The 13,758-nt window shown below is 29.8% G+C and overlaps 3 protein-coding genes across 6 annotated transcripts; 1 reads left to right on the forward strand and 2 right to left on the reverse strand.

Annotated features, from left to right (window-relative positions):
* Window positions 1-3,652: 3,652 nt before the first annotated feature.
* On the reverse strand, window positions 3,653-5,076 carry Bm3984 (UPF0198 protein CGI-141 homolog, putative; the record flags this gene model as incomplete). Its single annotated transcript, XM_043078423.1, has 5 exons — window positions 3,653-3,694; window positions 3,955-4,036; window positions 4,307-4,479; window positions 4,559-4,650; window positions 5,049-5,076. The coding sequence occupies 5 exons, from the start codon at window positions 5,074-5,076 to the stop codon at window positions 3,653-3,655; spliced, it is 417 nt and encodes a 138-aa protein (XP_042934357.1).
* Window positions 5,077-5,858: 782 nt separating this feature from the next.
* Bm5105 (T-complex protein 11 containing protein) lies at window positions 5,859-11,745 on the forward strand (the record flags this gene model as incomplete). Of its 3 annotated transcripts, XM_043078424.1 has the most annotated exons (9): window positions 5,859-6,045; window positions 6,341-6,591; window positions 6,847-7,067; window positions 7,139-7,275; window positions 7,444-7,529; window positions 7,651-7,746; window positions 8,304-8,476; window positions 8,567-8,730; window positions 8,882-9,081. In XM_043078424.1, 9 exons carry the CDS (start codon window positions 5,859-5,861, stop codon window positions 9,079-9,081), a joined length of 1,515 nt encoding a protein of 504 aa, XP_042934358.1. The 3 variants fall into 3 exon arrangements, with proteins under 3 accessions (XP_042934358.1, XP_042934359.1, XP_001902294.2); XM_043078425.1 differs by lacking the exons at window positions 5,859-6,045; window positions 6,341-6,591; window positions 6,847-7,067; ... (4 more) ...; window positions 8,567-8,730; window positions 8,882-9,081 and adding exons at window positions 9,718-9,875; window positions 10,190-10,362; window positions 10,816-10,932; ... (1 more) ...; window positions 11,165-11,298; window positions 11,523-11,745; XM_001902259.2 differs by lacking the exons at window positions 5,859-6,045; window positions 6,341-6,591; window positions 6,847-7,067; ... (4 more) ...; window positions 8,567-8,730; window positions 8,882-9,081 and adding exons at window positions 9,718-9,875; window positions 10,190-10,362; window positions 10,816-10,929; ... (1 more) ...; window positions 11,165-11,298; window positions 11,523-11,745.
* Window positions 11,746-12,704: 959 nt separating this feature from the next.
* On the reverse strand, window positions 12,705-13,398 carry Bm14677 (Uncharacterized protein; the record flags this gene model as incomplete). 2 transcript variants are annotated; one of them, XM_001902258.2, is made up of 2 exons in its annotated part: window positions 12,705-12,915; window positions 13,208-13,398. In XM_001902258.2, the coding sequence occupies 2 exons, from the start codon at window positions 13,396-13,398 to the stop codon at window positions 12,705-12,707; spliced, it is 402 nt and encodes a 133-aa protein (XP_001902293.2). The 2 variants fall into 2 exon arrangements, with proteins under 2 accessions (XP_001902293.2, XP_042934360.1); XM_043078426.1 differs by having other exon boundaries at window positions 13,208-13,227.
* Between the last annotated feature and the right edge of the window lie 360 nt (window positions 13,399-13,758).

Here is a 13,758-nt window from a genome sequence, read left to right on the forward strand (position 1 = left end):
CATTGATTAGTGCTACTAATATAATACTATGCTAGACTGATACACTGATCAAACTTCCCAAACAAAAACAAAAACAAAAAAAAAAGAAAGGAATGTTACGAGAATAGAGCTGTCAGTATTTTGATTCAATTTCATATCCCAGTAATTAGAATAGCTTAGTATTCGTCAAGCAAAATGCACCAATAATTTATCCACAATTTGTTTAAAAAAAAAAGGAAGAAAAATTTTTTTTGAATGTCAATTTGCTTGTGGGAGTTACAAATGGAAAAATAAGACAAAATTAATTTAGAAAAGAATATATGAACAAATGAGAAAGCTTATCACATAGTAATCGTTTTATTTTGATTATAGAAGAAAAAAGAAAAAGAAATATGAAATTTTCAAAATTATTAATAAATGAGAAAAAATAAATTAAAAATTATTAGCACAAGGAAAGTGGTAAAAAAGATTTTTGGAGCTTATAGTATTTGAGCGGATAGGAAATAAAATAGAAAACAAACAAAGATTGTTGCTAAATTGAAAGTTAAATTTAGTAGCAAAATATGGAAATACTGTATTACAAATGTGGAAAACTTTGAAGTAAATTACTGAGAAATATTTTTGATGCAGAAATTAGATAATTAATTAGAACATGTCAGCACATCTTACTTGTTAAATTTGACATTACTTAGTTAATCAATAACGAATAATTGATAAAAGTTAGTGGTGATTAAATCTGACATACTGAATACTCTTTATAAATATTAAAGTATGAACAGAAAATGAAACTATTTTTACTGCTTTTTACTAGTTTTTTTTTTTTTTTTTTTTTTTGCTATTACTATAGTTCTTACCAAAGTTAAATATAATTTTTTAATAGATCTGTGCAATAACATTATTAGATAATATGCATTTACATGAAAAATAAAAGTTTGGCAAACTTTTTGATTCCTTCTTTCATCTATAAGATTAGATATTCCTTGTTGGAATAATATGATTCGATGGATTGATCTAAATATATATGATATAGTTGAAGTTATTTGGTTCATTCATATACAAATGATTGAAATAAATAAAATATAGAGAAATGAGTCAACAAGTTTTTTCCTCTCTCTTAATGAGAATATATTTTAGGAAGAAATAATTATGCAATATTTGCTTGTTTTACAGCAAAAAAAAGAATGAACAAGCAACATTTATTTCTTGAATTCAACAATATCACAATCCTACATTTTCCTGATTTCATTCAAATCCAATTTTGCTCAGCCATTTTGGCCTAATTCAATTTTCTTCAATTCGCATTTATTTGAATACTCCTTTTCTTTTTTTCCATATTGATTTGAAGTAAAATAAAATGAAGTTACACTGATTAGATTACACTTGACATTTTGATCTTCTTTTGTTCTCTTTTTGAATTGAACTAGATAGAATCGATCTGACTTATTTCTCAAAAATATCCGTAGTATTGTTAAATTGAATTGTGTAGGGTTAAGAGATATTTGAACATTTTTATTTTATTTTATTTTTCCATTTCTCTATTGTTTAGTTCTCCCTTTTTCATTCGCCTTGTTTTTCTTGTCCGTATAACACTAATCCTTTTTTTTTTTTTAATCTTATAGCATTTATTAAATTTTCATCCTTCGTAAGAATTTATTTACGAAATCGGAAAATTCATCTTTTTGCTAAATATGCAAAACAAATTATCAGCATTTCATGAAGTGTAAAAGTTTTGTTCTGCACTTAAATTTTGCCCCTAAAATTAAACAAAGTAGCATCAAAGCATTTATCTATCCAAAGAGGATTCCATTAAAAAAAAGAAAAAAAAAGACTTGCATCAAAAAAAAAAAAAAAATAGATGAAATCATCTGAATTTATATTAAAGAATTTACTAAAAATTAAAAATAGAAAGATTAGTATTACTAAAATGCTTACCTACCCACTCATATTCCATTTTAACAATGGAATTTTCTAACTACACCATGAAATATCATTCTTTCCTCACTTCCCAATATGATAGATATATTCGCTGTCTGTTTTAATAAATATTTTAGCTGTTTATTGATAAATGAACAGTGTAGTGACCTGATTCAAAGAACCCATCCCAGTAGATTTAAGTTGTTAAACAATGCCGAAAATTCAATTGCAAATTTTCTACTTTTTATGCATACTACGTTATAAACACTTCATGTACTTCTTAAGGCTAAATAAAAAGCAATATTTACAATCAACCATATTATCATGAAAAGTAGTATCATTTAAATATGATCAACAATACTTACAAAAAGATGGATTTTTGATGGTAATAAAAAATCATGAGATCAAACTACTTAGTAATCTCTTGCATTTTTGTTTGTGCCCTATTTTACTTCAGTATGAACGAAAGTTTCAAAATCGGAGATCCATATATCCATATATATATTAGAATTTTATGAACGAAAGTTTCAAAATCGGAGATCCATATATCCATATATATATTAGAATTTTATGAACGAAAGTTTCAAAATCGGAGATCCATATATCCATATATATATTAGAATTTTATGAACGAAAGTTTCAAAATCGGAGATCCATATATCTATATATATATTAGAATTTTATGAACGAAAGTTTCAAAATCGGAGATCCATATATTAGAATCCTCTCAGATGTTGTAAAAAATAAAATAAAATAAAACAACTTGAAGCTAATCACACAAAGGTATAATTCGACGTGAACTGGTAACTTGGACAAAATCTTCTCAAATAAATTGGTCGTTAACTTATACTAACTGAAAGGAACCGAAATAATTCTGGGATAACCCATCCAACCGTATCCTTGCCCGTGATTCAATATAACGGTGAGCAACGATAGTGAAAACACACATCAGGAAGATATTAAATTTTTTCTAGAAGATTATATTCAACCACTCTATTAGACTTGATATTGAAAAGTATTACACTGCAAATGAAGAGATGTTGGCTGAACCAGCACTAGTGATGCACTGTAAATTTAATTAAAGGCAACACTAAGAGGATACATCGGTTCTTCTCCCAGCATTTTTTTTAGGTCGAAAAAAGATATTAAAAATGGCCAGTGCTTGTTATTAAGGCTCAGACAGGACTCTCTCTACACTCTTCTTTGGAAGAATTAATAAAAAAATGTGATAAGTCTATATTCTTCTCAAAAAACCTCATTATGTGGCGTTTTAGTAACAAATTACAAGTTTTATTCGTAACATGTATTACAAGTTAATCATTTGATTACATTCAGCGAAACAACCAGGAAAATGAAGGAACCGTCCTTTAAAAATCATCTTCTGTACAAAATAAAATGTACTTACTTAAAAGAAGTAATGAATTAAAAATTAACAACAAAACATTTAGATCTGAAACGAAAAATAACCGCAAAATTTAGCAAACAGAAAAGAAGCAAAGTTCCACATTATTTACTAAAATCTGCAACATACAAAGCACCCAGAAGTAGGCAATTACAAAACTATTCCAAAAATTTTTGTAACTCGACAATGCCTAAGCTGTAAATATAAATAGTAAATAATGACTGGCAATCTATCAAAGTTATTCTTCAAAATTTCTCCATCAAGATTTAATTCTAAAAAGCTTTATTTCCACCATAAAAGCATAACTTTCTCGTAGTGAGAATGATTAAATATGTATGCATTGCAATTCAGATAAGCCTAAACTGGATATCGACTTTCAGGTGCTAAACGATCCAAAATCTGTAAACGCTTACTTGAATAAAAAATCAAGAAAAAAAAAACTTCCTGCATTCATTTCAGCTCACATTATAATGATTAAGAATAAAAAATGAAGAATGAAGGTTCAATGTCAATATATATATATATATATATATATAATGAAACTTTACATTTTGATTTCACAATTCACAGACAAAACCAGGGTAGTATGACGGTATTTCTCAACACAATTAGCAAAATAAAACTGCTTGGTTATTCTAGGAAAAAAAAAAGTATGTTACCTGTGATATTCCTGGTAAACATAAAAAACTACCAACAATAGGAACCTGTCGAAGAAAATTTGTAGCAACGGGCAGAAAACCACTGAAATCAGCATTAATTTGTTTGTATCTTGAATATAGAAAATCGTACCTTGATCTTGAACATATATATATTTTTATCTCGAATATAGAAAAATTTTCGGTATATAAAGAAATGGGATATGAGAAAAAAGTAATCCTGAGTTTTTGAATTAATACAACATATAAGCGCGAATCACTTGTGGAAAAAAGTAATACTCATGAAATAAACAGATGGAGATTAATTCCATAAGAAATCGAATGAAATTTGCCAAAAAAAGGAACTTGCCCAAACAAAAGAAAAAAGCCCCAAATTTCAGCAACGATTCCCAATAACGGCCAACCGATTAATACAACGATAATACCACCAAGAAATAATGAAGATGCTTTGACTTTATGCCTTTGAAAAAAGAATGCCACTGTACGTTGGATTCCTATTACCAGTACTAACCCGCTTATAAATAATAGCTGAAATGACATGAAAAAGTAAGTTAATCATATTGAAATTTTATGCTTCATTGAAATGATTCGAAATAAGTGAACTAACATTTCCAATAGCGAGTAGTGCTCCATCCAAAAAGAGAATAATACCTAGTGTGAAGAATGTGACGCCAAATAATGTCAATCCAATACCAATTTCTGAAATTACTAACTGAATAAAAAATTGAAATTACTAAAAAAATTGGGAAATGAAAAAAAAAAAAAAAAAAAAAACTACATCTTATATTTTCTTTATATGAATCTTATATTTTAAAATATTCACTAGAAAAATGCTACGTGCTTTTCTCTTTGCACTAAATTAAATTAGGAAACTCATTTGAAAAGAGGTAATCTGATGAATAGTCACACACGAGATTACTTAGTGTTTCAAGTTAGCTTCATGCCAACACAAACTTGCTACTGATGTGTCATAATTGTAGAAAGAATGTTACAATTGAAATTTATCTTAACTGTTAGTAATACTGTTAACAGATTATGCTTAAAAAACTACGTGAAGTAAAGAAACAAAAAAAGTGTGAGAAATGTAACAAACGTACGTTTCGTGCTACTTAATTCAAAATTCATTACTGCCGGGGCGACCAGTTGCCTCACTTCAGTTTGTCAAGAGATAAGTGTCCCTTATCACTTTGATAATCAAATCAGTTCAGTTGCCGAACCTTCCGAAAACACCCCAAACCTACGTCACAAACCAACCCCATACGCTCATCCAGCACTTCATTCTCAAACTTTTAACGCGTCCCATTTCATCAAATTGGGAAGCTTTTTAGAAAAATGCTGAGGTATTGTAGGTGTCCACCCCAATTTTATGGGAATGCACAGAGGGATCTCGGGAAAAATTTTGAGATTCGTTGAAAGAGAAATGTTTCAGTTTATGAAATTTGTAAGACTCAAAATAAGTATAAACAAACAGAAAACTGTATGTGATTAAATTTGTAATTGTGCCAAGAGATCTTATTTTCTTTGTCACTGTTTTGTCGTTTTTTTTTTTTTCTTTTTTTTCTTGTATAATATAAATGAAGAAATTTTAGAAAGTGGACAGTTTCTTTAAGGGACGGTAACTTTTCTTTGTATTAATCATTTTAATTTCATTAGACTTACAACTATAAATCTGTGTTTGTCTTTTCAAATGCTTCCTTTTAGTTTGTCTCATTTCTATAGTTTTTTTTTTTCTCAAATTTATTCCTTCCTCTTCGGATTTCCGTTTTCCATTTGACTCTCAGCTTTTAATCCGTATGAAGTCTGGTAAAATTTCTTTAAATTATATATGCGGAACCGCGTCTTGAAAAATCAGATTTTGCTTGGAATTATCAGTGTTTTGAGGAATTTCTCGAAGGATTCCTTGAAGAATGTTAAATGAGGATGAAGAGAAAGAAACTGAAACAAATAAATCAACAAATGAAGACTCGAAAGGAGAATCTGCTGCTGTTCTAGTAAAGGATGTCCCCAGTTCAAATAGTACTGCTACTAAGCGAAAAAGAAGCGATCTTAGCATTTCCACTGCCAGCACTGCTGAGTTACCAACGTGGGTAGCTGGTAAGACTATTCTGTGATATTTAGTATTTATTATGGTAACTTTTTCATTTTAAAGAGGAGAGAATTAAGCTGATAAGAGATTATTCTCATTTTGAGCGATTGTGGAATAAGAGATTTTAAATTTGTTTTATTATGAAATCTGAAAATTAAAGTCTAAATATATCCTTCGAGCTACTTGTAATGGACAAGTCATAGTTAAAGCGATAACATTTTAACACTTACCTTTAAGGAAAAGGAATAGGATCATTTTATATATCTTTTTCAAATGTCTTTATCGAGTGTATTCTTTTTGCAGGTACTTCACCAGCGAAATTTGTGAGTATGGATGACTTGATGAAGATGTCAGAAGCATTGGAGAATATGGCACTGGTACATGAAATTGCGGTTAATCCCGAGTTTGTTATCGAGAAAAACCCAGCAAATCAAATAGAGCAAATGGTGGAAGATTGTATGAAAAAAGCTTACTGGGATAAACTGCGTGAAGACCTTACTCGCATACCGCCAGATTACTCTTGCGCCCTGACTTTGCTTGATGATATCAAAAAGGTTATTTCCATATGTATATATGCAACTGTAGGTGTACTCCATGAAGGGCAAAAAAACGGAATGGTAATATTTATGCTGTTAATCATAGCATAATATTTTGATAAATCTTAAGGTCATAATTATTTATGTCAGAAATTATCAAAAAAAAAGGTTCTATTTGATTCAAAGGCGGCAATTTAAAAAATCCATGCGTTTGTTTCAAATGTGAATTTTTTTTAATTGCTCTTCGGCTGTATTTTATATTTTATGTTACAGATGATGTTAGATTTGCTGACACAACACCATGTTCGTTTGCGTTCCGAAATAGAATGTATACTGGATACTGATTTATTAAAGCAACAAGCTGAAAATAAGTGTTTGGACGTGCGTCAATTATTTGAAAGTATTGTTGAGCTCTTGAGTAGGCTTTGTGCACCAGCAAGAGACAAAATGGTGAATGATTTGCGTGAGAAGACAGATAATGTAGATATGTTAAGGCAAGTTCATTTCTAAAATGTAAGTTTGCTTGATATCAAATGCCAGAGTATAAATATATGTGGATCTTTAGAGGTGTATGTGAACTTCTGGATTTAATGAAATTGGATATGGCCAACTTTTTTGTACAAATTAATCGCTCTGCTGTTGAAAAGCATTCAGCTGAATACGAAAGAAAGCAATTTATGAAGCTACTGGACAAAAGTCCAGGTTCGTAGCATTCACGAAGTTTTTTTTTCTCTGAAAGATACAGAAAGATAAAAGTACTGTTGAAATTTACGCTTATTCCTCTTGTTCATTATTTTTGTATGCGCACAGGATTTAAAAGATTAGTGATGTGTCATTCTTTTTCTTACAGATATAATTTTGTGATTTTAGAATTGGAATTGTCAACGATGAAATGGTTGTATAGACATATAAGTATGAACAGTACAGATGCACCATCAGCCAAGAAAAGTTTTGAAGTAAATCTTGTACTTGATCTCTTCCATTTGTGTGATTTCCTCTTCTTTTTCACTTTCTGCAAGTTCCATTTTTTTTCTTTCTTTTTTTTTTTTTTGAATACTCATCAGTTTAGTTTTGCAGGACTTGAATAACAGTGAAGTGAATGGTATAGTAAGTAGTGCGTATATGGAATTGTTAGAATGGGATTGTCAAAATGCCTACCCTGAAACCCTCAAGGTATCGTTCCTCTTTACACATAATTCGTTATTCAAATGATATCGATCAACTTTCTTAGAGTTGTGATAATTGAACCATTTGTTAGAATAAAAAAAAATAGTAATAATAATTCCTTTTCAATTACGTTATACTTCATAAATATATCAAGCCCGATATATAAAAGTACAGATTAATTAATAAAACGATCGACAAAGAAATTGTCAAAATTGTTTATTTGTTTGAAGAAAAAACAACAAAACTACATCAGAACTTTACTTAACAATGATAACATTTAAACCATCCTCTCACAAACCTTCTTATAATTCTGCATTTAATGTTTTTAGTTTCGTGCCAATTTTTCTGGAGTAAATATAAATTACAGCAATCTTTAGATGGTGATATATATATTTATTTATTTATTTAACAATTTTAGTAATATCGATTTTATTAAGCAATTAACTAATCATAAGTTTAGTAAATTTAAAATATTATGTCAGCACTTTCAACTCTGTAAAGGATAGTGGATTGTTTCTCTTGTTCATTATTTTAGTAAGTGTTTTGGTTTGATGGCGTTTCAGATCGATCGCTTACGACTGGAATCTATAGCTACGAAATATTTGCAGTTAATCATATGTACCAGTTGTGTACTGGTTTCTTGCAATCTTGCTGGAAAGGACGTAGCTCAAATTAAAGATTTCAAGACAAATTTAAAAAACGACGTGATTGTAATTACTGATAATATCGTTGAAAGGTTAATTTTAATGTCCTCATTTCTTTTTCGAAGTTTGCTGTTTATTTATCGAAATTTCAATTTCATTTTTACAACTTGAAGATTTTTTAGTAATATAGTGGATCATCTTGAAGCAGTATCTGTTCTTTGTAATAACAGAATATCAAAGTGTTGCGAAACATTAAACATTAACTGGACTAAGGAAAAATCCATTGAATTGGGAGAACAAATTTTGCAAATTAGGGATCATGCAAATCATGTCCGGAAACTTATTCGTAAGTTCATTCTAATTTTTTTTACTCTTGAATTCTTGATTTCAGTTGTATTTGCCAAACTTAATACTGTCAATAATCTCTGATTTCCATTGTCCTTTATATTTTCATATGACTGAGAGTTCATTATTCAATTAAAACTTTTTTGCTGTAGGTGACAGGATGCACAACTTCATTCTTTCAATTACCTCAAATCGAGTACCGTCCTATCAGCAGCGATTTCCACCCGGTTTATCAGTAGTACATGTGGAACTTTCAGCCCTTACTGCACGTTTTGCACGCATTGTAAATCATAATAGAGAAACTTTTGGTCCATATTATGGCCAATTAATTAAAAGATTGATGAATAACTAAATGCTTTCACTGGTAATGAAATAACACTATTACCACCTCATCTTTAAATTCCGGTATTCTTGTGTTTTTTTTTTTTTTTTTCTTTTTTAATGTTTGATAAATGATCGTGAGAATGCAGTACAGGAATATTATTAAAAAAAAAAAAGGATTCAGGTGAAGTAAACATCAAATCTATTAGAAATAAAGGGGACATTCAGATTTACATACAACATGATGGTTGTTTTCTGAACTTTAGAGTGGAAGGTATCATATCACTTTACTTCTATTAACTTATATATAAAGAATTCGTCTCTGTTGCTAGAATATTTTCTTTTCTTAGAACTTGATTTAGCTGTTTTTTCTCTTCTCACAAAGACTGGAATATGTCCTTTTTCCAAAATATATAGCTCTAATTATTGTTTTAAATTGTAGGAAAGAGTTGAGTTATCAACATGGGGAATGTTATGCTTAAAAGGTTCCTTTAAAAAGAACAATGTTATTTAAAAGAAGATTAGGAGCTATGGGAGGGAAAGAGCTGTGAAATGATGTATTCCCTTGGGAATAGCGCGAAAGCAGCGAAGTTTGTCAGCCCACTAATCCATTAAATTTGTCCGTTTTTCAAATTTGGTGTTATTTTGGGAAGAGTCCTAGGAAACGATGGCTTTCTACTTTGCTTTGATGAATATTTCCAATGCTAGCTTTGATAAGTCAACAAAACGTCGCTCATCGTCCCTATCACGTAATCATCGCCAGATACAGCGATCTGATCGGCGACGTTGCACAATCATCTCTAATCATGCTGATGCTTTCTTCAAGTGAATTAAATTCCAGTTATCACATGCAAATGTTTTTTTGAAATTAATCGATTCTAAATTTTCAATCCGAACTTTTGGGTGGGAAAAATTTATCCATGTACTGTGTAATGTATTCTTTCACTTTCGATTTTTTGGAAATAATGAATTTCTTTTTCTTGAAATCAATTACTGGAAGTCGCGTGATCTAATAAATCTTAATCTTAATCATCCTAACGATGGAATTAAGTTCTCTTTGTAAAGATCGATATCTTAGTAATGCAAATCTTTTATTATCTACTCTATAATTCACTCTATTTATACTTGTGTGGTTTAAGAAAGGAGGAATCATTACCTCAAAATTACCGAAGCCGATGTGAATCTCATGAAGTTCAAAAGATCTCAAAACTAAGGAATGATATTCAAGAGAAAAAAGTGACGTTCGAGAAAAGAGAATCCGAGAAACCAACAATCAAAATAAATAACTTTATAAGGAGTCACGCTTTTTTAGGTAATATATTTTTCGATTATAATTATGTTGATCTAAAAAATTTTGGTGTGTTTTAATTTAACTTTTTTTTTTGATTTTTTTTTTTTACTTTAGTAACCGAACAATTGTGCTTTATAGCTATAACTTTAAAGTTAGGCCTAAAACTTATAGGTCAAACTCCTTATATTATGGAATATTAAAATGATTAAATCTAATTATGTCTTTCTGTAAAGCTATAAAGAAAATTGTTTTGAATAAATGAAATAAAGTGCTGAGGATGTTCAAGAAGGCAAGTACCAAGCTCGGCAATTTTCAGACATTCAACCATTTGTTATGAAGTTTTAATCTTCATATTTTAAAAATGAAATAATGATTTAATTGTATAATAAATAAATTTTAATGATTTACTCAATTTTGATTCTCAAAAACATCAAAAGACCAATACGATTTACAAGGAGAAAACTATTGCTTTAGATGCGGAATGCTTTGTAACGACATTTTATAATGCAGATGTTGAGTGCAAGCAGCACAGTGTTGTAAAGAATTCGTTATCGATCCGGAAGATACCTTCATATGGCGATGTAATAGGTAGTAAGTTAACACTTCGAATAAATATGTAGGAATGTGAGTAAATGTATGAAATTAAATGAATTGATTGAACCTAAATTTCAGATGCTCAGTTATTAAAAACGAAAAGATCAAATTCCAAGCAGGAAGAAAAAGTGAACGAGGTTCGAAATGCATTAGTTGAGTTTTTATATATTACAAAATAGCCATTACTTGTTTGTAAATATAAACAGTATTTAAGAGAAATTCGTTCTAGGGATATCCTCTCGGCCTATCAGCTTATTTTAACCGCGTTCAACACGTGAACGATCGAGGCATTGTATCTAGTATCGTACAGAATGCTACTAATGAATTAATCGAACAGAAATTAGTCTTATCAGCACCTCCAAGGTTTTCTTTGTTTATCATCTTACTAACTGATGAAATTAATAACCAATGAAGTAAATCCTAAAGAATATTTGAATTGCTAATCTAATAATCACCAAAACATCCCGTCGGATATATTATTTGTGTCCGTGACTTATGGCGTTTATTGAATGTGGAAGAAACTTGCCGAAATTTCCATTATATATGTTTAAGAGAAGATTTAGTGATAAAATTTCGAATATTTTCAGAAGACGGAATTTTTGGAAATGTGCCACCCTCTCACGACGACGAAGTGCCAGCGACAATCATCCAAAGTATATGTCGTCTTACTTCAATTCCGGATTTCATTTTGTGGAAAATGAATCCAAGGCATTGGAGAGTAACTGTAATGAAGCTGTTTCAACTGATGAGAATTATATCTTTTCATCTTATATTTATTCGAGAAGATTACCGCTTACAGATGATTCTTGATGAATTCGATAATGCTATTTTCTGGTATTCATAAATGTGGGAATTAAGAAACTAAAATAAGCAACTAAAATAAACTGAAATCCCAATTTTATGCAAAACAAAATTTTTAAAGATCAAACTTCAAAATTGCAGAACATTTAAACATCTCACTCAATTCAACTATTATTTTTGCTTTGTTCATTCCAACTTGATCCATTTATTTCTAACACTTAATAATTTGACCACTGAATTCTCAACTTTCGATAACTAAATAAAGGAGGTATATTGAAAAAATAAAACATCATAGAAACTTGAAAATTCTAATCCACAGTATTCCAAAATCACATCTCAAGGTACTGTGTACTTTACAGGCAATGCAAACATTCCAAGCACTGCCTGTAATTTAAAGATTTGAAAAGCCTATTAAAATATTTCCTAATCCATAAAGTGCATATGAATTAAACTGATAAAATTTTGTTTAGTATTGTCTATCTATAAATTAAGCTGAGCAATATAGGATTCAAATTTAATGTATACAAAGCAATTACAAGTGCTTACATAGATAACGCACAAAATGCACTTTCCTCCCACTATTAAAATAGGCGAATTACAGACATTTAGATGGAATGGATGAAATTGTCTACTTCATGTTCTAATACTATGTTTTAATATTTGCCAGAGAACTATTGATTGAATGGAATTCTGAATCAAATTGTATCAAAGGTTCAACCTATGCCTTATAGAATTTACGGTTAGATCTATAAACTGCATCTGCACAAAGGTTAATCTGTAAACATCATTTCGTGATGTAATAAAAGAAGAAAATTATGTAAACATAATTCTTCCTGAAGCTAAGTGCTTTTATAAAATCCATTAAATTCATTAAAGGGTTATTTCATTCCTCAAATTCACTAAATTCATTAAAGTTTCATTTGACTTTTGATAAATAATATATCTCGAGTTGCTTGTGAATCCAAAATTCACAACACTCCGGGAGGACCTTGCCGTCGTACGGAATAAACGGGTTCCTTCTCATACACTTTACTAAATCGTGCTTTCATAAAATTTTGAACAATTTCTTCCTTACGCAACATTTCCTCGCTTAATTGGCCATTTCTCTTCATTTGCCTCCATTGATAACGATTTAGTGGATGTTCATTGCCATAATATTTTTTAATGAAAGCATACAATCTATAATTAATTTTTGGATCATTTTGAACACTCCAAATTTGTACGCTAAACTCTCAGGAAATTTTTAAAGGAACAGAATATCTAAATGAAGATGAGAATCTTCTTCTTCAAAAAAAAAGAATTATCTTAAGTCTCGTCTTGTTTTATAAAAAAAGAGGAGTTAATAGGTAAAAAATAAAGTTAATAGGTAAAAAATAAACTGTTCCAAACAAATTCAAAGTAAGCGAAAAAAATAAAGCACTACAAATTAAAATTCAAATTCTTTTGCTACAGTAACGTAAGGAAAACGAACCCAATAGTATAAACAATCATAACAGCAGCAGCTTTCACCAATATACGATCCTTCCAATGCTGACTAATATAACGAACATTGTACAGTAATCTGTCCCAAGAAATGCTTATTCTTGATCTAGGCTTAAGATATGACACTCGTTGTGACCCGTCAGTATTCATAGCATGTGGTTTACGATGATGTTCAGACATAACTCAAAATAAAATACCATTTGTCTAAATTTCTCAAAGATAGCCAGTTCACATTCAGTATTAATTATATGATAAGGAAATGGAAGCTAACAATTCCATTGCAAAATAAACCATACATCACATATAAGATCTTAGAAAATCACTTTTTTTCAAATCTCAAACTCAAAATCATTTTCAACACCTATTCATAAAGAAATCCTTAGAAACTGATCACTGACTATGGATAAACTTAATGACATAAATGTTTCAATCATAATGAATTGAAACCGGCAAAAGTCGTAACAAGATTTCCTTATGGATCATTTTCAACTGCACATAAAACCTTAGAAAAATGAACTATGGAATGGACATTTAGTGGAA

The sequence above is a fragment of the Brugia malayi genome, assembly GCF_000002995.4.
Source record: "Brugia malayi strain FR3 genome assembly, contig: Bm_v4_Chr2_contig_001, whole genome shotgun sequence".
Lineage (NCBI taxonomy): Eukaryota > Metazoa > Nematoda > Chromadorea > Rhabditida > Onchocercidae > Brugia > Brugia malayi.